We start from the raw sequence: 27,943 nt of genomic DNA on the forward strand, positions 1-27,943 counted from the left end.
CTCCAGTCCACTGGAAACAACGACAAATAAAAATTGACATGTTTTCGTAGACATGGAAGGCAGGTTGAATTGCAAAATATCAGTGAGATGCTAAAAAAAAAAAGAGCACAGTGGCCAGTCGAAAATAGAATTTAAACGAGAAAGCAACTGCTTAAAAGTAAACTTAATTACTGAAAACTAGATACATCTTGAAGTGACAGCGCGGACACTAACAAAAATGTGGATAAATAGTCACAGTAAACGCTAGATGAAAGAGTTCACAGGTGGCATGGAAACATTAAAATGTTGCATAAAGTGGAAAAAATGAAGGTTTAAATGAAGAGCGAGATATAGGGCAGTGTGTGACTTTCATAGAACACTACAGTTTATGTCTCAGTCAATACAAAAGTCAGTGAGTCATGTTAAACCAGTGCATAATTTTGTAGTGAAGCATTTAATACGCAATTCAAACTCATCAACGTATGTTCATGGTAACGTCACCAAGCTTACATTTCTGTGTGAGAAATAAAATTGAAAACTGCACGATGATATTGGTTCCAGAAATATTTACGTGTCATTTGATTTGAAGGTATCAAAAGTAATGATAATCAAATTTTAGTTGAGGATATGGCGAAAAACTTAGGAAAAATTGTGTAATACTGCAGAAATGCACGTTCATTGAAATAAAAAAGAGATCTTTGATAAGGATGCATTATTTTTGACTAGAAGCTATCTTGATAACTCTTCAGGGTGATTCTCATAACCCTTTGAAAACGTGCGAAGTGACTTAGATGACGCTGAGACAAGTGTTTTATTATAGGGCACGTGGAGTCGAAAATGCTGGGAAATACACCAAAAGTTACATGTTCAACAGTTCTAATCATTTTTGAGGTAGTTCCTTGCATTTGCAACCTCATGTGTCTTATAATAAATGACATGTCTTAGCATCATCTACGTCGCTTTGATGGTTTTGACCTTTAATGAGAATCAGCCTTTAGAGTTATAAGGACAGGTTTCAGTGAACTATAGTGTATGCCTTGTCCAAGATCACTCTTTATTTCAAGAATATAGTATTACTACCCTATCAATTTTTCTCAGTTCCACCTACGTCGCTTAGCAGCTTTTTAAACATAAACAGCAATCACTCTGTATCCTATGGGACACAGGGTAAAGGAAGTGAAGTAATACTTACCGTGTTCGGTTTCACAGCCAATTGCATACGAAGACTGTTAATTTCTCACTCTGGCTGTTCAGCATAGTTTGTGGTTCCAGTGGACGCACACCCTCTGGGCTTCAGAAATGTGTTACAACCACATAGGCGTTCAATCATCAAGAGGATTCAATCCTCAGGATTCGGGCACCCATCTTCCAGGCTAGCACTGTGCTGTCGGGCTCTTCCAGGCTAGGACTGTGCTATCGGGAATCATTATTCATCAGATAAAATTGGGATCCCTACATCTGCATCCCTGCAGGTGTACCAAACAAAAATGGTTCAAATGGCTCTGAGCGCTATGCGACTTAACTTCGGAGGTCATCAGTCGCCTAGAACTTAGAACTAATTAAACCTAACCAACCTAAGAACATCACACACATCCATGCCCGAGGCAGGATTCGAACCTGCGACCGTAGCGGTCGCTCGGCTCCAGACTGTAGCGCCTAGAACCGCACGGCCACTCCGGCCGGCGGTGTAACAAAACACTGTGTCTAGCGAACGATCGCGGGAGGGCAGCTGGGTTGCAACCAAGTCATGATCTCGATCTCTGCTACGGAGATCATGCGGTAGAATAAACTACCCAAAAATATATAATGCAAGCCCAAACTCGCAAGTAGGATCGTCATCAGACGGATATGGCGCAGGCTATTGAACTTCATAAACGGCAGGGAACTGGTGCGACCGGAGTGGTGCCTGGGTATTTTAAGAAGATTCTCTCCGCCCTTTTTATGCGCCAGGTGCGGCCCAGGGGTGCAGTTCGCTCGAGGTGAGATACACGATACAGTCGCACTGTCGTGACCGACACCTCGCATTATTGTGAACAACAGTTATGTTCGAGGTCAACGTGCAATAACCAATCACAGACAGTAGGTGGCAGCATTAGCAGGAGAGGGTATGTAATGCGTGTCCACTGGCGGTAAAACATTGCAGTCGTTGTCTTAATGCGGAAACCGAGCGAATTATCTGACGCCCAAATCGACATGATCATAGGCAAATTGGTCAAGGGTGGAAGCATTTCCGAAACGATTAAGTTCGTAATCTATTCGCATGCCGCCGTGCACGACAAAATGGCTTTGTCCCAAACCGGCGCCATGACTCCTGTAGTACACCTCGGGCCATAAACGACCGGCTTGAACGACGGTTGCAGAGATGTGCACTGGCGAATATACCTTTAGATGATGAGCAACTGACAACCCAAATGAATCAAGGCGCTATCAATGGTGAATCCTCAACGACCGTTCAGTCAAACTGGCCATTTGCCTCCGCGGCAGGCGCCTGGTTCGTGCACCTATATATGCTGCTGTTCATCAGCTACGAAGGCTGGAACTGGACGACCAGTGAGTGGAGACAGGTTGGCCATTTCAGATGTATGATCGTTTATGCTGAATCAAAGAAATGGCCAATAGCACGTACGGCATGAAATGTCTTAAAGAAAAAGCCATACGTGCTTAATCAGCTGGGTGATATCGTCATTTGGAAAGTCACAATGGATTAGAACGTGAATGGATCTATCCATATGCAGCCCTAAATGCAGTTTGTTTTTCCTAGGCACAGTACCACCTGCTAGCAAGGCAATGCAACTTGTCACATAGGTCGTGGTGTATACACGTAGTTCGAAGATGACCAGGATGTGTTTACCGTACTCCCTAGCGATTTAAGCCCAATCGAGACTCTATGGAACCCCGTAGATTTGGATGGCCGGTCGGAGTGCCGAGGGGTTCCAGGCGCTACACTCTCGAACCGCGCGCCCGCTACGGTCGCAGGTTCAAATCCTGCCTCGGGCATGGATGTGTGTGATGTCCTTAGGTTAGTTAGGTTTAAGTAGTTCTAAGGTCTAGGGGACTGATAACTTCAGCAGTTAAGTCCCATAGTGCTCAGAGCCATTTGAACCATTCTTTTAGATTTGGATGTTCGCGCCTAAGATCCTCAACCGAGGAACCTAGCGCAGCTGACCCGAACATTGGAGTCTGCGTGGCTTCATTAGCTCTCTGCCTGTACAATCCGCAGCGGCCCGCACTGCAAAAGATGGTTACCCCGGCTTTTGACAAGTCGCTGTACTAATGTGACTGGACACTGTATGTACTGGTGAACTGACATTCATTATCCATACTTAAATACTATAACAGGACACTACTCGTCTGCTCTACTCATGTTACAGTTCTCGTCACGAGTTGCATTTATGAAGGGAGTAGTGGGTTGCCCAGCTCACAGATCGGCGCCTCTCGAAAGCAGTGAAAGGCTCCTGACGGGAGACGTACGACCAGACGCCGTGAGTTTTCTACTTAGGACACGTAGAATGGCTGACTGCATCCGTTATGGAATTTGCAAACGATTTGACTACGCGTAATATCATCAAAATGTTTGGCAAATGTTTTGCGTAATAAATTCGAATGTGTCTGATCATCTACCTTCCTTTCGTATGACCGGAAATGGGTGTACAAAAGGCAAACAGCAAGTTGTTAGAATCACTGCTGAAGTTATCTGCCTCACTATCTGTTACAGATGAGCAAACAGTCATGTAATGCGTTCCGAGTTGTTCTACCACTCTTTAGTTCGTACAGTGCTCTCGTGACGTAATACGTGTAGATAGATCTTGAGGATACGTTAAGTAATGGACGTGAGTGTAAGCTACATAGGAATAAAGATGAATATCTTCTTCAAAGATAAGCAGAAAGTTAGTGATCATAATTAATCTTAATATGATGTAAAAAAAATGTTGTTATGTTTCTCTTGGATGCAGAACAGCCGACCAATCCAGTGAGAAATATTTTCCAGAATCGTAAGAAAACTACAGTCGAACTTAAACAATTCTCACCACTTTCAACGGACATTATAACTCTCACCAGTGGTATAGGAAAGATTTTGTCAGGTCAGTTAAATTCAAGTTGAGTTGAAAATACACTAACGGAAAAATTCTCAATAACAAGATGGAGTTGTTCGAAGTAAACAGAAGTTGATAAACGTGTTTCTAGATCTGACAGATTTCTCCATTCAGATTAAACGCCAGTCGTGTAAGAATGCGTTAGTAGCTCCACTTTCAGGATGCAAATCACGTTTGCTTTACATACACTCTGTAAAGCTCATGAGCGTTGGTTACCTTTGGTATTGGATTTAGTAAGCTGATGGTAGCCAGTAACGCCTTTAAGGCAACAAAGACGCCAACATCAACGCCTCACAGGTCAAGTAATAGGGCTACGAGAAGTTCGATGTTCCTTCTGCGATACTGCAGAAAGGCCTGGCAGAAATGTACCCATTATATATGACTGCTGGCATCGGTGGTCACGAGAAAGTATGGTCTCAAGAGGACCGAGTCCGGACGGCTATGTGGCACTACCGAGAAGGAAGAATATCGTATTCGGCGCATGGCTCCGGCACATTTTTCTCCATATGCAGCAGTTGGCACCACAATGGCACAATGAACTGTTACAAGTCGGTTACTTCAAGAACAGCTCCAAGATAGACGTACTATATCGTACCTTTCGCTGAGCCCAAAACACCGCAATTAGCGACTTCAGTGGTATCAAGCGAGAACTCGATGAGATCAGGTTGGAAATCTGCTGTGTTTTCTGATGAAAGCTGGTTCTGCTTCGATGCCAGTGATGCCCGTGTGTCCGTTAGAAGAGGGCCAGAGGTGTGCCTGCAGCCAACTTGGTGATAGACACAGTGGATCTACACCTGGCATGATGGTCTGTGGTGCAATTTCGTATGACAGCAGGAGAACTCTCTTAGTTGTCCCAAGCACCTTGACTGCATATCTGAAAGTCAATCTGGTGATTCGACATGTTGTGCTGCCATTCATGAACAGTATTCCTGGGGGTGTTTTTCAAAAGGACAACGTTCGCCCGCACATCGCTATTGTGACACAACATGCTCTACACAGTGTCAATAAGTTGCCCTGGCATGTTCGATCACCAGATCTGGCTCAAATCGAGCACATATCGGACGTCGTCGTACGACAGCTCCAGCGTCATCCACAACCAGCATTATCAATCCCTGTATTGAGCGACCAATTGCAAAGACATGGAACTCCATTCCACAATCTGACATCCCGCACCAGTAAAACACAGTTTACCTGCATTTCAGTTTTGCAATAGCTTATCTCGCGCTTACGTTAACGTTCCAAGGAATGTTTATCACTTAAATGTGTTATCTAGACAAAAGTATTTTCGAAATTTCGTGATCCTACATTAATTATTTTCTCGTGTTACGATTTCTTTTCGCTGTCCATGTATTTTGTGTTTTGCGAAAAGGAAAGGAACATGAAAACAAAAATCTTAGTAGGCATTAGGATAATAGCCTAAATTTTATATATCTGGAAAGTAGTTGAAATGGCTTGCGAATGTGCTACCATTGAAGCTGCACAGGTTGTACAATACTGGTACAAAATTAATAGGCAAGATGCTGAAAATGAAGATTTGTTTGGAGCACTACAAAAAAACTAGAGATTTCTACTGCACGTGAGCATTGACTGAAATTAACGATCGATATCGTATAAAATGAAGCGGTATCACAGAGAAGAAGTAAAGGTGTTGTTGTTCTTGTTGTCGTTGTGGTCTTCAGTCCTGAGACTGGTTTGATGCAGCTCTCCATGCTACTCTATCCTGTGCAAGCTTCTTCATCTCCCAGTACCTAATGCAGCCTACATCCTTCTGAATCTGCTTAGTGTATTCATCTCTTGGTCTCCCTCTACGATTTTTACCCTCCACGCTGTCCTCCAATACTAAATTGGTGATCCCTCGATGTCTCAGAACATGTCCTACCAACCGAGTAAAGGTATATGAGAGAGTAGGAACTACAGTGAGGCAGTTGCTAGGATTTCTAGTATACGCGAACCAATGTAGTAGTATACTAGAAAATTGGAGAGAACAACAAAGAGTGTTAAGGGGGGTAGGACGTCAAACGGGCCGACTTGAAGCAGGAGAGGCACCACTGAACATTTTAATTTCCACTGTCTATACGTTTACAAATAAATTCATAAATCTTTGTCAGAATGACCAGGAAGGATTCAGAATTCACACTCTTAGCAGTGGAAGTTCGAAAACATAAGAAATAATTTTTTTTCTACATGTGAAATTTCTTCATCTTTTTCACTTACTTATGGCAGCATTGGTGCTGTAGGTACACTTTTCTTCATAAGTAAGAGATATTCTTCGATGAATTATGCACAGCATACAAGTCATACTTAAAGGTGTGTGAAACTCTAGAATTTTCCAAATCTATTAAAAACTGTGGTAAAAATTGAGGTAATTAACTATAAACTTTGTGTTTTTTCTAAACATGAAGTTTAAAATATAATAGTTCATTCGTTTTCTCATAAATTAAATAAATTCTAGAGTTTCATACACCTGTGAGTATAGTATGTATGCTCTGCAAAATTCATCGAAGAATCTCTCTAACTTATGAAGCAACAAATGCTGCCATCAGTAAGTGAAAAAATGATGAAATTTCGCACGTAAAAATATTTATTTTGCTATGTTTTCGAACTTCCACTGCAATGAGTGTGAATCCTGAATCCTTCTTGGTCGTGTTGAGAAAGTTTGATGAATTTATTTGTAAAAGTATAAACAGTGGAAACTAAAATGTCCTGTGATGCCTCTATTGCTGCAAGTCTGCCCGTTTGACGTCCTACCCCCCTTAAACAGAAAATCGATAATGGGATTAGAATTGCAAATAGTTGTTTTGCTTAGGATAGGAAAACTTGGGTGACCACTGCAAAGTGAACAACAAATTCAAATGTGTGTGAATTGCTAAGGGACCAAACTGCTGAGATCATCGGTCCCTAGACTTACACACTACTTAAACTAGCTTATGCTAAGAACAACACACACACCCATGCCCGAGAGAGGACTCGAACCCCCGGCGGGAGGAGCCACGCATTCCGTGACATGGCGCCTCAAACCGCGCGGCCACTCCGCACTGCTACAACACTTTGACCGTCAGTTGAAAAATTCTTGGAATGTAATAGTTCCACTGCTTAAAATTTATGACGATGCTTTCTACTTATAAATCGCTGTTAGTGCAGTTATAGATTCTAAAGCCACCTCCGAAATTGATTTCATTCATCTTCAACGTAACGTGATTTACATTTGAACTATATGTATGGTATGGGAATTTTGTGCGACATGCCTTCTGTCTACTATCCCCGAAAGAGAGCGAGAGCACAGGAGTTTGAAAATATGCAAAGGAATGGGATAATGTTTCTGGGCTTCTTAAAGGTGAATACTACCTACAGTTAAAAATGGAGGGTATTTAAGCCCTAACGTCCCGTCAACAGGAAAGTCTTTTCAATCGGAACAACCGTTCGATAAGTTGAGCACAGTAAGAAAATTCGGAGTGGCGATGGGAACCACTCTTATTTTGACTAGAGAAATCACCGGAATCTTACTTAGGCGTTGTTACCAAAGAAGACTTGTGGGAGTCGGGAACATTAACCACGCCCCCAACTGGTTCCGTTCTGTTGTTTGTTTCTAACTAATTGATTACTCTTGTTAGTGAAGCAGTAAACAGCTGCTTACTAGAATTTTCTTGGAAAAGTACAGGAAACGTCGCAGTCGAGACGATATCAGTTTGGTTTCTTGGACCACTATCGATTTCCTTCTGTCCATACCTTACAGAACGGGCAATGTTACTCGCAATCGCATAAAGTTAATTTACATCTAAGGGAACAGATAGCTGTGCAAATAATAGCTGTACTATTTGCTGCGTGCTGCATACATACAAGTTTATCTGAGATACAACTTATCATCTTTAGCAGACTACTCGTCTACATTCAGGAAGCAATGAAAAATGTTGAACAGTCTTTAACCTGTTTGTATAGAAATTAATTAATTACTGATTTAAGCATCATTTCGCAGGGCCCTGGCTGGCTTCACGTTTGGCATAATCCTCATGAAGGTCATCAGTGTCTTTACTGGGTTTCTGCTCTATGCCGCCTACCGCGACTGTGATCCTGTTAAAACCCATGTAAGTGCTATGCAGAATTTAGAAATCTTCTGGCTCAAATACTTTAGTTGAATATTGTTAGCTTCGTGTGTCAGTGCATTATCTCACGAATTTGGAAATATGAAATATTTGAGCTCGTATTTTTTGCGTAAGTAAATATATCTTCTGCTCCTTTCAGTAATGGATTACTGTCTGATATTCTTCTATACTGATCGATTTACGGCATCATGACAAAAATAACAATTGAAAACTATTCATTAAGTAGCATATGATGCTCTTACGTTACAGACTAGCTGAATATCCGTTGCTACAAGAGTATTTCTTTGTTCCCATCTTCTGTTGTTACATATCCTCCTTCCCAACTGCCAGTCCCTACTTCATTCCGTCTCTGTCCATCTCATACTGCTCTCTCACTGTCTACCTCTTCCTCCAATCTTTTTGTCCATTTCCTCCTCCGACCAGCATCGATGTGTTTCTTCCCTCAACGTTCGTCTCCTCTCACTCCTCTAATTCCATCTCCTCCCCCCTCCATGTCGTCCTCCCTTATCTCTGTTCTTCTCCTTCTGTGTCTCATCCTATCCGTCTCCTCCTCCCTTGTCTTTCCTTTACCCACCTACCTCCACCTCTCCTCTCTCTCTCGCTCTCTCTCTCTCTCTGTTCGACTCCTCTTTCCCTTCTGTAGCAGTTTCCTCTTCTCCCTCCCTCTTGATCTGCTCCTACATCCTCTATGTGCTTATCTTTTCTCCCTCCTTCTCGTCCTCTTTCTTTTCCTTGTCTATCTTCTCCTCTCCCTTCTTTTGGTCCATTTCCCACTCCTATCTCTGTATCTGTTCCTCCCACCTGTCTATCTCCTCCTTCCTCCCCCCCCCACCACTAGCTGTCCATCCCCTCAAATCCCATTCTCTCTCGGCGTTATCGGGATTACCCCAGTACTAGCCTTGTAGTTCTTCCTTCCACAGTAAATCTTTTCAGATAGCAACTAATATGTGGATGGAATTTGATGAAATCCTTCCAGCGATTTAGGATGAGCTTTTTACGTGTGGAAAATGTGATGAAGACTGTGGAAGGCGACTGCCATGTCAGTACCAGACAGTTGGCCCACCAGTACAGGGTAAGCCAAATGACAGCGTGGAACATTCTCCATGACAACTGTTAAAACCAGGGCTTACTAACGACTGATTTTCCATATCGGGAGCAGTTCTGTCACTGGTTTCTTCACCAGGCAACCACAATTCCGATATTTGCATCATCCATCCTTTTGACAGATGAGGCCATCTTCAAAGAGTGACATTTCAACTTTCGTAACGGTCATCTGTAGGACAGTGTGCGGAATCTCCGTAGTATGGTGACAGCAAATCATCATCATCGGTGCAGCTGGAATGTGTGGGTATTTTGAGACCAGTTTTCCTTCCATGTCGCCGAAACTATCGACGTTCCTTGCGGTTGACTTTGCGTCTCCTGCTGGAAGAGATGCCATTGATGACTCGAAGGGTTGGGGTGGCTGCTACATGACGGTGCTCCAGCCCACATCGTCGTTAACGTCCGGACGTATGTCAATCCTTTCTTCCCTGGTCGATGGATCGGACGAGGGGGTCCAGTTTCATGGCCTGATCTTTCATCGGATCACAACCTGTGCGATTTCTGGTTATGGAGCCATCTCAGAAGTATCGTGTGTGCAGAAACAATTCCAGGTATGAAGAGACTGGAGCAGCCTATTCATACTGCCTTTGATACTGTTGAGATGCATCCTGGACACACGAAGGAATGAGGCAGAGCCGGCCGCGGTGGTCTTGCGGTTCTAGGCGCTGCAGTCCGGAACCGCGGGACTGCTACGGTCGCAGGTTCGAATCCTGCCTCGGGCATGGATGTGTGTGATGTCCTTAGGTTAGTTAGGTTTAGGTAGTTCTAAGTTCTATGGGACTGATGACCTAAGATGTCAAGTCCCATAGTGCTCAGAGCCATTTGAAACATTTGAACCATTTTAATGAGGCAGAACTCGCTACGATGCGGAAACGCATGCGTTGAGGCACATGGACACCTTTTTCAACTCATACTGTAACTGCGGCTGCCTGGTACAGCTCGTATTAGACCGCAGTCTCTGTAACGAAGTATGATTGAATAAATGGTCTCTATCATGGAAAACCATGCATTTCTGGACATAAGTTCATTAGATCTTTTTTGTTCCTTATCCTCTCATCGATCAATCCCTAGGGTTTGTACACGGTGGAAAAAATCACCCTGTATTAATCTGCTAGCCTTTGTTTAACTTAACGTCGTCGTGACTGTAGTAATATATGGGTCAAAGTCTTAACAAAAAAGAACATTTGTAGCACTCACACATCATAATTTTATGTAAACATCAGGCACATCACTCTGATTTACCACATCCGATACCACCCAAACTGTTCCAACGTAATAATTGGTTAAGTTATTGGGAAATAGAGGTATATACTGTGAAAACGCATTGTAGTGTTGGAGAGAGTGTGTCCACAGAGCACGGGTCGGTAATGTGGCAGTAGTGCGCAGAACTAATTACACAGACAGTATCACGGCATCTGACTACGACGAGTTCGTGTCCAATGGACGATGTGAAAACGCTGAGAATTTTCATGTTCTGGACTTTTCACTTGTCTCATCTATGAGAATCCTCCACCACCAGTGAAAACTCCGTTGATTAGGGTCAACAGTGAGTCTGCGGGTTCTAACGGACCGATGCACCACATGCGTAACAAAGCATTACCAGGTTCAATGTTGGACCATCCAGACCGAAGCCGAGATCACTCAGAATAATTGCCTCCTTAGTGGCTGTAGGTTTCACCGTCTCAGTAATGTAACTCCGTTCACCATACGCGAGAATACCGTCATAGGACAACCAGATTACGTAACAAATGGAAGGTGCTGGGTTTGATGAGCCGTGATTATACGTTGGTACATGAACCGTGACGAAATGTCACGGTTGGTTCTCTGCGTTTCCTCCTTGTCCGTGGTGCGTTCCTTTTGAAACTCGCGCTTCGCGCTTTGCTGTTTCCTTATCTTAGCCAGAGGGCGCTGTGGCGTTGCTGCGGCCGGCCGCTGCCTGCCGTGTTTGCGAGAGTGTGTCGTTTTGGAGAAGGGACTGTAATTGCGAACGTCTGAGAGCACGCCGTTTTGTTGATGTTCAGCGTCGCTCGTGTCGGGTGTGATGCATCGTTAAGACTGTGATCGCAGCTAATGGTACTGTCTTGGTCGCAGATGGATCAAAGGGGATAAGGCCTGGTTGTCCATTGCAACTCCTATCCTACGGATGTCGTTGGACTTAAAGTAAGACTTTTTGAAAATTATTTTGAGTTATTTGCAAGCGACTGGGGATTCCAGCGTCTTCAGTAATTCGATGAAGATTGTCGGTGTGTAAATGACTGAACAAGGAGCAGTTTATTTAATGTTCACCTCATGCTCGTGTTCTGCGTGTGCTGTTTTTCGAGTGTAAAGTTTACTCTCACCTTTGTCCGTTGATTTTGAGTGCATCGTCAAATACTGAATCGAAGTAGTGACTTTCAATTAGCTGGATTCTTCCTTTTCCTCGTCACGACGCGTGTTAAATGACAATGTAGAAATGTAGATCACAATTTGCTACCTCATTTGCGTGGTTTCAGTAACAGAGCCTAACTTGCTAACAAATTAAGGCTTGTGGTAAACAAAGGTATTTCAGTACGTTGTTTTAAAATATTATCTGAAATGTGTCGCTGATTCATATTGCGGTAGTTGATTCTGGAGTATGAACGGACGTGCTGGCACGTCTGCCATGTAAGGGAATCCTGCTACATTGATTACCTTCTGACCTGGTCCTTGCTCGACGCTTGTCTTTAAATACGCCGCTAACCTGGGTAGCGTATGTTGTGACTATTTTAATCACTGCTCATTAGCTCAACACAGTTTGTCGGCAGTCAGAATCCGTGTATGTTATTTATTCCTTTATTCTAGTCAATCTATAAGCATGCTATTCTTAATTTGTTACACTAGGTGGCCATTAAGTTGCCTTTTTTGGGGGTGTTCAGTTGGAGAGTGGGTCTTTTGAGTACAGATTTGTCAATTTACAATTTTTGTAAAGAAAGGAACTTATTGGAGGTTAACGGTCGCCGTAAGGTGTTGTGGACGGTGCACTTTCCTGATATTCATCTTCGTGTTCTAGTCAGTGTGTAAACTTGCTAATTATTTTATCTTTACATGGAGTGTGCCTGCCCTGACATAAGTGACTGTTTCAGGCTGTTTCATAACCAGGTTTTTAACTCGTCTACGCTCATATTTATATTTATAGGAGAACTTATAGTTTGTTTTCCTGTTGAACGTTAACTAGTGTGCAGAAAACTGAATGCGGTGTTTATTATTGTTATAGTGCTACTATCTATCAAGTGTAACACGCGACAGTTTCTTAGTCTGATATCAAGTGTTAAAATAATGCAAATTGCAGTGAAGCGCTGAGCTATTTCCGTTGCTCCCGTGATTTAGTATCTCCGCATTTGTTAATCTAAACTCAAATTTGTTTAAATATTGGAAGGGGGTGCGTGTGTCCCAGCACACGCAGATGGTTGGGTGAGATTGCATCTAACGGCTACATGTAATACACAAACTATTCCCCACGCAGGCAGAAAACTAGTGGTAGATGTTCACGATTCATCAGCCGAGCACTAATGCACCTGCTATCGTTTCTCGCCAGCGAACAGTAAAAGAAAATACTTCCCGGTCATGTGAAAGGTGCTGCTAGCCTTCAGCCCCCATGAAGGGCTCTGTACCTTCACCATAAAGTGCACCAACATTGAGGAACATTCCATGGACAAGAGAATGCTTCTATGCTCCCATCCTCCTTGTCCCCAGAACTCAGTACTACTCAGCCCCTTCTGTGATGCTATAGAGTGCGACGTAAGATTCTTACTCCCATGTCCGACCAGAGTTGGACATATGGTGAGCGGTCATCAATCAGAATAGCCCTTCGGTCTGTGGAACGACAGTTTTATCAGTAGCAGATGTCTATGTGTATGCGAAAAATAAAGATCCGGTTTCCATATAATAGCTATTCGGAAATGGGTCCATACATCTTATATAAATGGATGATCGTTTCCACATGTTTTCCTAAACCATTGGACCTATTTCCCTCAAACGTTTTATACATATCACTTACTGCTTAGACAGAATCTCTGTGGGGGTAAGGACAAAAAAATGGTTCAAATGGCTCTGAGCACTATGGGACTTATCGTCTGAGGTCTCAGTCCTCTAGAACTTAGAACTACTTAAACCTAACTAACCTAAGGACATCACACACACCCATGCCCAGGATTCGAACCTGCGACCGTAGCGGTCGCGCGGTTCCAGACTGTAGTGCCTAGAACCGCTCGGCCACGCCGGCCGGCGGGTAAGGACAACCTACGTATCAAAAGCTTAGGGGCGGGGGTGAAAGAGCAATGTAGCTCATGACGCTTGAATACCAACACTTTAGAGAAACAGTATTTGAGAATGAGTAGACGGAGTGATTTTCAACAAACTTTACATATTCTTTCAAACCTTCATGCACCTTGTTTTCGCCAACAACCTCACACAAAGATGAAACGAAAAAGTTTATCGCGTACTACATTTTGGCTGTTCATGCAGCAAAACTGCAGCATGAAGCATAACGAATGGTTCAAATGGCTCTGAGCACTATGGGACTTAACATCTATGGTCATCAGTCCCCTAGAACTTAGAACTACTTAAACCTGACTAACCTAAGGACAGCACACAACACCCAGTCATCACGAGGCAGAGAAAATCCCTGACCCCGCCGGGAATAGAACCCGGGAACCTGAAGCATAACGTTTTGATATATTGCTTGTATCCTATTAACTGTATTTTCGACATGTTTGCTGACAGTATTCGCATATTACAATGAATGAAACTGGAAAATTATATCATTGTAGAACACATTATTCAGGTGATGTCGTAAACACCTGAATGCGTGCAAGACTGCAGCATCAAACAAGAAGTTTTAATTTACTACTTCTATGCTACTAACTCTACTCGCCACACTTTTCAGACAGTATCCACATAGACCGTTGAATATAACGACCAAAATATCATTGTACGACACATAGTTCAGGAGAGATGTCGTCAAACTCTCAGACGAGTGGGAAACTACCTTATCATGCGTGCCGTTGTAATTTATTCCTATTTTTACTCCCAATTCTGTTCACAGCTCATTTCGCTGACAGTAGCCACATGTCACTGGATGTACCGGATCCGCAGTATCATATTATCGTAGAGGATATGTCGTAAATATCGAACAGCGTAAAAATGAAACTGCAGGGAGAAATTCGCTAGAGATACAGGTGGAATATGTGTACAAATAGGTGTGAAATATGTTAAATATATGTGAAATATACTTGACATGTGCATACGCAACCAAGTCTGGTGTGCGAACGTTTCTGGTACGTCCTTCATGATTTCCTACTTCCTGAAACGACCGTGTCTCAGACAGGCGTCGAAACATTGTTTAAATACTGAATGCTGTGGATGTTGTCAGCGGAGATGGGCGTTCTCATACTACCTCGCTGTCCGCCGCCCGCTGCCATTTGCCTTTCTGTACGTAAACACCTCGTCGGCAAGCTGTCGTTCTGAATACAGAACCATTGTGTACCACGCTGTGTCACATCCACTATAAGGTGAGTCAGCAAGAGAAGTGAATCGGCAGGAGACGGCGCTAGGGCATGACGTATGAGCAACAATACCACATTAAAGGAGAACATGCATACTGTAACTGTGGCTGGGTGGTACAGCGCGTATGGGACTGCAGTCTCTGTAACAGTGTATGATAGAATAAATGGCCTCTATCATGGAAACCACGCATTCCCGGTCAAAAGTTCACTAGACCATTTTTGTTCTCTATCCTCTCATCGTTCAATCCCGTGAGCTCGTACGCGGTGGAAAAAAAACAACCTGTATATTCGCAGTATAGTAAGGGGTTCGACAAAAGTATGGAGAAATCGCGAGGAATTTATGCTTGAACATAAATGCCTGCAGGTTGTGCGGTTGTATTTGACCAAGATCGGCACCAGTGCAATGTCCTCGATACGTTGCAAGTGTCAGTGTGCTCAGAACATGGCTCAGTGTATTTTAAGTGCACTATATTAGAGTTAAATGAAATCTATCAGATCAATTGTGTGATTGGATTGAAGAGTTCCTAGATAACAGAACGCAGCATGTCATTCTCAATGGAGAGAAGTCTTCCGAAGTAAGAGTGATTTCAGGTGTGCCGCAGGGGAGTGTCATAGGACCGTTGCTATTCACAATATACATAAATGACCTTGTGGATGACATCGGAAGTTCACTGAGGCTTTTTGCAGATGATGCTGTGGTGTATCGAGAGGTTGTAACAATGGAAAATTGTACTTAAATGCAGGAGGATCTGCAGCGAATTGAGGCATGGTGCAGGGAATGGCAATTTAATCTCAATGTAGACAAGTGTAATGTGCTGCGAATACATAGAAAGATAGATCCATTATCATTTAGCTACAAAATAGCAGACCAGCAACTGGAGGCAGTTAATTCCATAAATTATCTGGGAGTACGCATTAGGAGTGATTTAAAATGGAATGATCATATAAAGTTGATCGTCGGTAAAGCAGATGCCAGACTGAGATTCATTGGAAGAATCCTAAGGAAATGCAATCCGAAAACAAAGGAAGTAGGTTACAGTACGCTTGTTCGCCCACTGCTTGAATACTGCTCAGCAGTGTGGGATCCGTACCAGATAGGTTTGATAGAAGAGATAGAGAAGATCCAACAGAGAGCAGCGCGCTTCGTTACGGGATCATTTAGTAATCGCTAAAGCATTACGGAGATGATAGATAAACTCCAGTGGAAGACTCTTCAGGAGAGACGCTCAGTAGCTCGGTACGGGCTTCTGTTCAAGTTTCGAGAACATACCTTCACCGAAGAGTCAAGCAGTATATTGCTCCCTCCTACGTATATCTCGCGAAGAGACCATGAGGATAAAATCAGAGAGATTAGAGCCCACACAGAAGCATACCGACAATCCTTCTTTCCACGAACAATACGAGACTGTAATAGAAGGAAGAACCGATAGAGGTACTCAGGGTACCCTCCGCCACACACCGTCAGGTGGCTTGCGGAGTATGGATGTAGATGTACGAAACTGGTTTTCGATGGATGGTGCTGCCTTAACCGTGGTAGAGGAAGTTTTTGGTGTTTCAAGAGGCACTCTGTCGAAGACTTATACCGCATTCAGAGCAGGTGGAAAAAACATCTTCCTCTAAAACACACCCCTGAGTCATCGTGACAGACGGTCATTGAAGAGGTCTTCGAAAGTCACTGCAGAACAGTGTGTCGCACTGAGGCCGGCCTCTGTGACCGAGCGGTTCTAGGCGCTTCCGTCCGGAAACGCGTTGCTGCTGTGGTCGCAGGTTCGAATCCTGAATCAGACATGGATGTGTGTGCTGTCCTTACGTTATTTAGGTTTAAGTACTAATTTCTAGGGGACTGATGATCTCGGCAGTAGTTAAGTCTCATAGTGCTTAGAGCTATTTGAACCATTTTTTGTCGCACTCAAGAATCTGTCGGCGCGAAAACAACACGAAGTGAAGTCCATAAGCAGAGGACTGCAGGGCGAGCGGGCATTATAAAACTCATAATTCATTAAAATGCCGGTAAAAGGAAAACATGGCGCGAAACCAAAAAAAATGTTCACATGGCTCTGAGCCCTATGGGACATAAATTCTTAGTTCATCAGTCCCCTAGAACTTAGAAATACTTAAATCTAACTAACCTAAGGACATCACATACATCCACGCCCGAGGCAGGATTCTAACCTGCGACCATAGCGGTCGCGCGGTCCCAGACTGTAGCCCCATAAACCGCTCGGCCACCCCAGCCGGCGCGAAACCAGAAAACCTGGACTATGGAGCTATGGAAGAAACAAATTTGATAGTCTTCATATAGTTTCCAGCTTCCGGCTGAGTTTACGTCTAAAGAGTGAAACATGGCGAGGGGTTCGATGACCGTTTGGGCAGCCATGCCGTGGTATTTCATGGGCGCCATCGGTACTCCGCAAGTTAGTATTTACTGCCAAGGATTATGTAACGATATTGGCCGGTGATGTTCATCCCATGGTCCACTGTTATTCCCCAATGGGTATGCTGTCTTGCAAGACAACAGGCTCCTGTTCACGGAATTCGCATGGTCCTGTATTGTTTCTCTGAGCACGAGATTGAATTGACGCACCTTGTCTTGCCATCAGTTACCAAATCTCACTATTATTAAACAGTTGCGGTCTACTTCGGAGAGGTGTTCACGCGATTGCTAGCCATGTTTTTACGCTGAACTTGTTACAATTAACCAGTCAGTATTTAGCAGGAAGAATGGTATACTATTCTCTTGAAAACCACACACAAACTATATTTGTGCAATGTGAAACGATTGGAAGCTGTTTTGAATTTCCATCTGGTTTATTACTCCGTATTATGCACGGTAATCTTTTGTTTGTCCATCACCTAGACATCGTCATCTGTGAGCGACAGGAATAACTGTCTCTACATCAAAGAAATGCGTTTTGAGTGTATATTTTTCAATAAGTGATCCACTTATTACCTTGGAACTGCTTGAGTGATACAAGACGTGGTCATCTTGATAGAAATTTTTGTTGTTTCCTTAAAATAATTTCTAAAATGTTTCCTTTTTATTTTCGAAAACAGCGTGGTTATTTACATTTTCCTGACTATTTGGCCAACCTGTTCCTACAATTATGACGTTAAGTAGAGAAGTGAGCAGCAGATTAATACGTTCACTGAAACTCTAGTGTATACTTACTGTTTCTTTCACCTTTCACCTTTTACCAGAAGAAACACTTCTACACTAACATGTATGCATAATTTCACTTTTCAATATGAACCCAAACTAGAGCAGGTATTTACAATTAAGGTATGCTGAATATAATCTCTCTGGTTTCTCGTTGCTACGTGATACAAAAATTAATTTGTGTGAATGGATATTCACACCTTGGCTTTTCTGCAATTACATTGTTGTGCAAAACTTGTGGCTGAATGTAACTTTCGCATGGTATGTCACTACAGACAACACAAAATCGATAAAAATTGGGCCCTACGTAGAATGAAATGCCATAGTGTGTATGTATTGAACTGGGGACCGAGAAACGACGGAGAGGCTTCGACTTGCCGCAGCCTGCAGTGGTTCACAACTACTAACAGGCCACAGCAGTCCACCCACCCCACCGCCGCTATCACCGAACCAGGAGTTATTGTGTGGTGGGGCCCCCAGTGGACGCCCCCCCCCCCCTTTCCTCGTCCTCAGGAACGCATCATACCAGACGACTGTAACCCAAAATGTTTCCCTGGTAGAATAATCATGGTGTATGCGTATGTGGAAACGGTTTCTGCGCAGAAATCGCCGACACACTGTAACTGAGGCGGAATAAGGGGAACCAGCCCACATTCGCCGAGGTAGATGGAAACCATCCATAGGCTGGCTGACCTCGACACAAATCCGCCGGGCGGATTCGTGGCGAGGACCGGCAAGTCTTCCCGCTCGGGAAGCAGCGCGTTAGATCCCACAGTTAGCCGGGCCGGCTGTCGTAGTATAGTACATGAGGTAACCGTAAGAAATAGGCAATGAGGCGAACTTTTACTCAGTTAATAATTACGCTGTCATCGCGATTCAAGATGTAGCCCAGGACGTTACAAATGGCGGGACACGGTTCTTAATAATGTGTTCAATCACCGCAGATGGCAGAGCACGTTGTGCAGCATGCTCCCACGCTGGCCACAAGGTTGCTGATGAACTCCTATGGCAGGGCGTTCCACCACTCCATCAGCGCTGCCGACAGCTGCTGGATGGTATTTAAGTCGGGACGACGGGCAGGTCAGTCCATTCGCCTAACATCCTTTCGTTCTAAGACCTCCCTGCACACTTCGATGCGATCGCGCATTGTCATTCATAAAAATAGTCAGGGCCGAATGAATTCCTGAGAAGGCGGATATGGCGAAGGAGTATAGCCACAAAGCTTACCAGTGAGTATACTGTGTACAATGATTTGAAGATCTTGATGCCCTTGGAACATTATGTATCCACACACAACAGCAGCTGGTTGAAACACACAATGTACTCGAATGTTGAGCTACACGTCTCGGCTCTAGCTATGTTGAACCAGTCCCTTTTTGCTTATATCGTCATCCTCTCACCGATGGTAAGGAGTGAGGACGCTAATAGGACGACCACGGAAGTCGTCCGTTCTATACAGGGTGAGCAAAATAAATTAAGATTACAAGTCATGGGATACATACTTGTATTGTCTCGACCTACTTCCCCCTGGAGTAGTGCAACAACTCGAAGAGGCATGGACACAACAAATCTGATATCCCCTTTAGGAATATTGACCCATTCTGCTGCTATAGCCATCCATAATCGCCGGTGCAGGATTGTGTCCAGCTCTCGATTATATCCCATAAATGTTAGATGGGATTCATATCTAGCGAACTGGGCGGCCAAATCATTTCAATGTTCTTCAAACCAATCGCAAAGAACTGTGGCCCATTGTCATCACTCGTTGTCATCCACTGAATTTCCATAGTTGTTTGGAAACATGAAATCTATGAATGGCTGCAAATGGCCCCGAGTACACGACCGTAACTGTTTCCATCCAGTGATAGGTTCAGTTAGGTAAAAGGAGCCACTCAATTCCATGTAAACAGACACACCATTATTGAGCAAACACCAGCTTCCACAGCTTGTTGTTGACAAGTTGGATCCATGGCTTCTTGGGTTCCCGCCACACCTAAAACTTGCCATCTGCTCAGGTTAACTGAAATGAGGTCTCATCTCACCAGACGACGGTTTTCCAATCATCTAGGGTCCAACTGACATCGTTGCGAGGCCAAGAGGAACTTAGCAAAGGAACTTGATTCGGGTGTCTGCTGATATAGCCCATTAACGCCATGCTTCGCTAAAGTATACGTTCTTTGTACGTCCTACACTGACTTCTGCGGTTATTTCACGCAGTGTTGGTTGTCTGTTAGCACTGACAACTCCACGCAAACGCCAGTGCTCTCGGTCGTTAATCGGACGTCGGTCACTGCCCTGTCCATCGTAAGAGGTAATACATGAAACTTAGTATTCTCGGCATACTCTTGACACTCTGAATCTCGGAATATTGAATTCCCTAACGATTTCCGAAATGGAATTTTCAGTGCGTCTACTTTCAACTGTCATTCCACGTTGAAAATCTTAATCCCAGTCGTGCGGCAATAATCACGTCGGAAACGTTTTCACGCGAGGTACTTGTGTACAAATGACGTCCACGCCAACGCACTGCTCTTTTATACCTTGTGTGCACGACACTATGACCAGCTGTACATAACCATAACGCTGTCCCACGTCTTTTGTCAGTTCACTGTGGAAGTGACTCGCAAAATAATTCATTCTTCTGAAAATAGGAAACCCATTGTACATCATCTGCAAGCATAATATACACTTACGGCTATTAAAATTGCTACACCACGAAGATTATGTGCTACAGACGCGAAATTTAACTGACACGAAGAAGATGTGATATGCAAATGATTAGCTTTTCAGAGCATTCACACAAGGTTGGCACCGGTGGCGATACCTACAACGTGCTGACATGAGGAAAGTTTCCAACCGATTTCTCATACACAAACAGCAGTTGACCGACGTTTCCTGGTGAAACGTTGTTGTGATGACTCGTGTAAGGAGGAGAAATGCGTACCATCACGTTTCCGACTTTGATAAACGTCGGATTGTAGTCTATCGCGATTGCGGTTTATCGTATCGCGACTTTTCTGCTCGCGTTGGTCGAGATACAATGACTGTTAGCAGAATATAGAATCGGTAGGTTCAGGAGGGTAATACGGAACTAAGTGCTGGATCCCAACGGCCTCTTATCACTAACAGTCGAGATGACAGGCATCTTATCCGCATGGCTTTAACGGATCGTGCAGCCACGTCTCGATACCTGAGTCAACATATGGGGACGTTTGTAAGAGAACAACCATCTGCACGAACAGTTCGACGACGTTTGCAGCAGCACGGACTATCAGCTCGGAGACCATGGCTGCGGTTACCCTTGACGCTGCATCACAAACAGGAGCCCCTGCGATGGTGTACTCAACGACGAACCTGGGTGCACGAATGGCAAAACCTCATTTTTTTCGGATGAATACAGGTTCTGTTTACAGCATCATGATGGTCGCATCCATGTTTGGCGACATCGCGGTGAACGCACATTGGATGCGCGTATTCGTCATCGCCCTACTTGCGTATCACCTGGCGTGATGGTATGGGGTGCCATTGGTTACACGTCTCGGTCACCTCTCGTTCGCATTCACGGCACTTTGAACATGGTCGTTACATTTCAGATGTGTTACGACCCGTGGCTCTACCCTTCATTCGATCCCTGCGAAACCCTACATTTCAACAGGATAATGCACGACCGCATGTTGTAGGTCCTGTACGGGCCTTTCCGGATACAGGAAATGTTCGATTGCTGCCCTGTCCAGCACATTCTCCAGATCTCTAACCAACTGAAATCGTCTGGTTAATGGTGGCCGAGCGACTGGCTCGTCACAATACGCCTGTCACTCCTCTTGATGAACTGTGGTCTGTTGAAGCTGCATGGGCAGCTGTACCTGTGCACGCCATCCCAGCTCTGGTTGACTCAATGCCCAGGCGTATCAAGGCCGTTATTACGGCCATAGGTGGTTGTTCTGGGTACTGATGAATACCCGTTTATCATCTGCCTTTCTTCTTGGTGTTGCAATTTTAATGGCCAATAGTGTATGATGTAAGCTGGACTGCCTACCTAAAGGTGCATGAAATATTTCCCGGGTCAGGTAAGTTTTGTCCACACTGCACTGACAATCTTAACAATGGATGTCCAAAATTCGACTGGTGTGAGTGAAAGGAATATATCCGCATTTTTTACTTATTCACAATACGCCTGTCACTCCTCTTGATGAACTGTGGTCTGTTGAAGCTGCATGGGCAGCTGTACCTGTGCACGCCATCCCAGCTCTGGTTGACTCAATGCCCAGGCGTATCAAGGCCGTTATTACGGCCATAGGTGGTTGTTCTGGGTACTGATGAATACCCGTTTATCATCTGCCTTTCTTCTTGGTGTTGCAATTTTAATGGCCAATAGTGTATGATGTAAGCTGGACTGCCTACCTAAAGGTGCATGAAATATTTCCCGGGTCAGGTAAGTTTTGTCCACACTGCACTGACAATCTTAACAATGGATGTCCAAAATTCGACTGGTGTGAGTGAAAGGAATATATCCGCATTTTTTACTTATTCCTAATAATGTGCCACAGATGTGTCGCAGTTTATTGCATATCTTGTTGCTGAAAGAATTCATTAATGCAGTGAGTTGAAATACGTCTGCGACGTGATGTTTACAATGTCTTCGGGTGCCACGGCGGTGCAGGAGGTGTCGCGGCCCGACCAGCTGCTGCCCTTCTACGTGATGCGGGTGGCCGGCCACGTCCCCGGGCTGCCGGGCCTCTTCGTTGCAGGCATCTTCGGCGCTGCCCTCAGGTGCGTACTGCCGCTGCAGCAGGCAAGTCTTAGAGAAGGGGTACGATCGATCTCAATGTTACTTATGTTCGATGCATACCAGCATGCAGTACTGACCTTGCCGTTCATGCTAAGTACTAAACCGACAATGGGACAAAATAACTTCAACAAACAACAGTGCGACAGTATGACAAAGAATATCTCTTTCCAAATGATGCGCAATTGAACTATGTTTTAGGATGTGACCACCTAGATGCATAAATTTATTCTGGACTTTCTTTAACTGAAGTAGGGAACTGGAACCGTTGCTAGTTTAATTTGACACTTTAATTTGACGTAGATTTATCAAGATGAGTAAACAATTTTAATCACTTGCGTCTTGTTATCAGCTGCGAGACTGCGTTTCAGAATCAACTGGAACCAAGTGTCACAAACTGTCGTACCTACAGGTTCCTAGATACTGTCATGATTACACATCTTTGCAGTGTATTCATAGGAAGTGTAAATACTTCATTTAACTATAGCAGGAAATGGAAAGTATCTTCCGAAACATCTAGAGTGAGGAAGAAGTCAATTCAGTAGTGTTTGTCGATTTTATTACTGCACACACATATTACTACAGTTATCACCACTGTATCTATGGAGATGTACACGACTCCAAGGAAAATTTAATTGCGAAAAACCATAGTGATGAACAAGTGTTCATGTTTACTAGACTTTTTTTTCCAATTTTGGTCCATACTACCACCTCTGAAAGTTGCTACCCCATAATCTTACTACCAACAGCACCGATACTTGTACTCCACTGTCAGACATCAGAAAGTTTTTCGCTCATATATTTCGGATAGCTTGTTTCCGGACTAGAATCCCTACCTCAAACTGACATATTTTGCTTTGTTTCACTATTCCTGAAAGTTTGTAACATCACGAAATCATCCTGATATTACCAGTTTAATATCAGTGTCCAGATGTGAAAATTTGCTTGGTGTTTGAGTATATTTATTCTGTACTACTAATAGTTCGTCTTACACATCCTAGCAATGAGCGCTTGATTTCAGTTCCATGTCTGGCACTCTCAACGCTCTTTCTGGTACTATCTACGAGGACTTCCTACTGCCCCTGATGCCCAAAAAGAAGACGGATCTGCTGGTGAACTTAATAATGCAGGCCATCGTGCTGGTTGTGGGCATCATCACCGTAGGAATGGTCTACATTGTAGAGAGGCTGGGAACAATTCTGGAGGTAAGCATCCATCTCAACGACAACGTATACGCAAGAGTTCTGAAGGACTCCGGACGTTTGTTGTAGGGTACTTAAGACAACATTCGGACAGTACGGGAAATAAATAAATTAATTACTAAGTTAAAACGATATTCTGATACCAAATACCTTTCAGCAGAAAAAAATCTGAAAGGTTTATCTAATCAACAGGATCTTTAATCTGATACTGTCTTTGAGCTTTTGTTGGTTTAATCCTCTAACAAATTTTATGTAAACAGACTGAAGTGGCAATTGAAAATTTATGTAAGTACCTACACGTGGGGTTCAGGCTGGATCCGTCATATACGTTCAGTGCTGAGGAGCTATTGCAGAACATGGAGAGCTTCGGCAATTCTGTTTGTGTGTAAAGGGGAATTTAGAATAGACTGGGGCGGCAGTGAGAATAGGGATACAGGAGGAAAGCGTGCGAGCGTAGTCCCTGCAGTTGTGCGAACCACTTTGACAACGTGGCTTAGAAGCTAGCTCCCCTGTCTAGTAAGCTGGTTGGATTCCCGGTCTTCGTACAAATTTTCACTCGCTTGATACTGAGATACTGTCGTTTCATTTTTCCAACATTTATTTTGGTAGTGTATGCTTTTTCAGTAGACTATACTTTTACAATACAGTCGGTAGTTTTTACGTGAAAGCTACTGTACAATTTTATTCTTCACACTACCCCTCTCCATATTTTTTTCCTCGGTGTGAAATATTAATCGCTGACATTTTCAAGCGAGTGTAGTAGACATACCAGTGATAAACAGGGGGAAAAAGCTAGTGAACCCAGCTTTATAATCACTTTTGCGAACTGAAGTTTGCGTTAGGGAATGCAAAGCATTTTATTTTCTGATTATGTAAGATGCCACAGTCATTCAAAATGTAGAATGATTTCGCTCGATATAAAAAGTGTCCAAATCATTAGTTGAATTTTAAAAACATCCTTGTTTGCTAAGTTTATTGGCTCAAGTAAATAATTTGTATATTTTGCTTGTGTTAAATCAGTTGTCGATTGTAAATATACTTGCTTGAAAAATGTCATACGTTGAAGAGATAGGAATGTTGTCATAATTTACAAAACATTCAGTCGTTGTTTGTTTCAGTTCATATAACGTATTCCCTCTCCTGTAAAAGTAGACATTTATATTATTTCTACATTTACGTCACTGATAGCCCTAAGAATATTCAATTATTTCTGAACGATAATGTAAGCGCAGGTTCAATAAAGGCTCAAATGTAGTGGCTCAATTTGTCCACTTGAAATTGTGAACGCAATGGTGCTTTCCATCTTGTCAGTAGCCCATTTTATCACGAAAAATACTACAATTTATGATCACAATAAATAGTTACATTTCCCAGTAAAGATTTTGTTCTCTTATAAAAACATCGGAACATGTTACTAAAATTCAGTGGTTTCTCATGTTGAGAAATGGTCAGTTGATTTCATCGTGTATATCAGAACCACCGGATCCGTAACAGCCACCTAGTACTTCAGTTATGTCAGAACACGTGTTTGAAATAGAACTTCAGAAACATCTGGCGCGAGAATGTAGCCACAGGACAGTTTGCACCGAGTGCAGGACAGATGGGAGGTAGTACGTGACGTGCATTTTTGTTGTAAAAAATGTAATTCTACCAATTAAATGCAGTGCAATTTGAAATTCAGAATGCCTGAAAATCAGTGAAGAGGCAGCATGTATGAAGAGGCAGCATCTACGAAAGACATATATATTCAATATGAGTAAGTGTACCGTTCCTGTTGTAAATGTAACGTTTAAAATTAGGTCTTTCATTAATATTAGTCATCACTGCAATTGACAGGCCGTAAAGTGATGCAGATGTGTCCGTCACTATTCTAACTGTAAAATAAAACGTGAAAACGAACATCATTTAATATTAAAATATTCTGCACCTTTCCACTGTTGCCATCAATTGTTCATTAGGCTAGGGGCTACAGAAAAGTCATTGAATTTAACAAGATATACAAGATTGATTTGTGTTTATAGGCATTTCATTCTTTCAGTATGCGATAATGAATCATTATTTAACAATTTGTCCATTTCATTTTGATTGTTGAGCTCCGTGGCTGTGGATAAGGGTATTTTACTATAAAAATGCAGCGTCCAGCCACTTTTTTTAATGCGTTTTATTTATGCCAATATGCATATCGGGTTTGCACCCATCTTCAGCTGACAAATTACATGTATCCTCAGTTTCTACAGTGGTACAATATCGACAGTAATTTGGATGCTGCAGCTGGCCTGTGCAAAAGCAATGATTCCAATCATTTACTTCAATTTCGAGTGTTTAAAGTTACGCACTATCAGTTGTTCATTTTACTTACATTCTCCTCTCCATGTTTTTTCTTGGCCTTTCTTTTTTGTAACAGCACAAACACTTTTTCTCACGTATTTTACACAGGTGCCAACAAAGGAAAAAGAATGAACCTCCTAGAAGAAATCGAAATTTATTCACATAAACATGGATCACCTTCTGACATACTTAACGACCAAACAGTTACCAAACCGAATATTTCTGAAAAACTTCCACGCTCTACTTATCAAACCACTTACTAAGCACAATCAAGAAATAACATAATCTAATATAAACCCAAGAAATGCATGTAATAATACACAACATAATAATCTTAATTCTATCTTTGTTATTTGTAAATGTATGAATTACTGCTTTGTATAAATGTGTTATGTTAGCTTATTATCTTCAATACTGCCTAAGTAACCAAAAACAAAACTTAGTATACATCGTATTTAGAATACTTCTATCACCCAAGTCATTGTTTAGTAAACAGTAGCTTAGCTAGAACCTCAAAACTTTCGTAAAATATAACTCTGTCCATAGACAAACTGCTTGTGTGTAAACAAAACTGTCAGTCAACAACATGGCGGATAACGCAGTGCGCCTGTGTAAAATACGTGAAAAAAAGTGTTTGTGCCGTTACAAAAAAGAAAGGCCAAGAAGAAACAAGGAAAGGAGAATGTAAGTAAAATGAACTGATAGTGCGTAACTTTAAACTCGCGAAATTGAAGTAAATGATTGGAATCGTTGCTTTTGTACAGGCAAACTGCAGCATTAAAACTGCTGTCGATATTGTACCACTATATAAACTGAAGATACATGTAATTTGCCAGCTGAAGATGGGTGCAAACCCTAAATGCATATTGCTGGTCGCTGTATTTTTATGGTAAAATATCAGAATCATTATTTTTACCATGTGAACATTTGTTTCCCCGATTTTTAGATCTGTATTGTCAACCCGATGAATCCGACAAACATGAGCTAAGGCAACTTTTTTTACATCTGTTTATGTATCAAAAAGTTGCCATAATACGAAATAAACAATTCGAAAGATAATTTTAGTTAAATGTTCCTGGAGAACTATCTTATGATAAAATTTAAGGAATGTTTGAACTGATAAAATCGAGTAAATCGTCTACACAAATAAATATGCCATAAAATTTCTTATAGATGTTCTGAGGTGTTGAAGAGATCATCCGCCCAGCGAAGCACTTTCTGAGGCCAATTCCTTACCCTCACATCTGTTTCTCTTGTAATAAACATAGCCCAGTAGCACAATTTCCCCCCGATTAAATCGTATGAAATGGGTGTGGACTGCATTGGGGTGCCATATTGCAGCTGTCAGCTTCGCTGGTGGAAGAACGGAACGCCCTACCACAAGAACATACCAATCTTATGTCCAGCATGGAAGCACGTTTTAGAGCATACATCGCCGTCCGTAGTGATCACACTCTTATCCAAGAAATGAAAACATATATTTGTTTCAGTTACTTCTGAGCTACGCTGCAGCAGCTCGTTCAATGTGTGGTCAAAGTTTCGTTGAGCTACGTCACTCGGAAGTGACACGTCATATGTGAAAGTTACTTGCACCTCCAAATTTTGCTGATGATGGATGATTTATCCAAGAGATGATGTTTGGTTGGTCAACTGCGCGGTTATCAGGGCCCGTAC

At 42.9% G+C, this 27,943-nt stretch overlaps 1 protein-coding gene across 1 annotated transcript in view; it reads left to right on the forward strand.

Annotated features, from left to right (window-relative positions):
- The window catches only part of LOC126188756 (sodium-coupled monocarboxylate transporter 1-like), a 93,936-nt gene that overhangs the window by 43,368 nt on the left and 22,625 nt on the right, over positions 1 to 27,943 (forward strand). Inside the window, exons 7-10 of the mRNA XM_049930366.1 lie at positions 8,047 to 8,143; positions 16,358 to 16,393; positions 22,635 to 22,723; positions 23,761 to 23,944. Of these exons, the coding sequence (XP_049786323.1) occupies positions 8,047 to 8,143; positions 16,358 to 16,393; positions 22,635 to 22,723; positions 23,761 to 23,944 (406 nt within the window). The remainder of the gene's footprint in view (positions 1 to 8,046; positions 8,144 to 16,357; positions 16,394 to 22,634; positions 22,724 to 23,760; positions 23,945 to 27,943) is intronic.

The sequence above is a fragment of the Schistocerca cancellata genome, chromosome 5 (assembly GCF_023864275.1).
Source record: "Schistocerca cancellata isolate TAMUIC-IGC-003103 chromosome 5, iqSchCanc2.1, whole genome shotgun sequence".
NCBI lineage: Eukaryota > Metazoa > Arthropoda > Insecta > Orthoptera > Acrididae > Schistocerca > Schistocerca cancellata.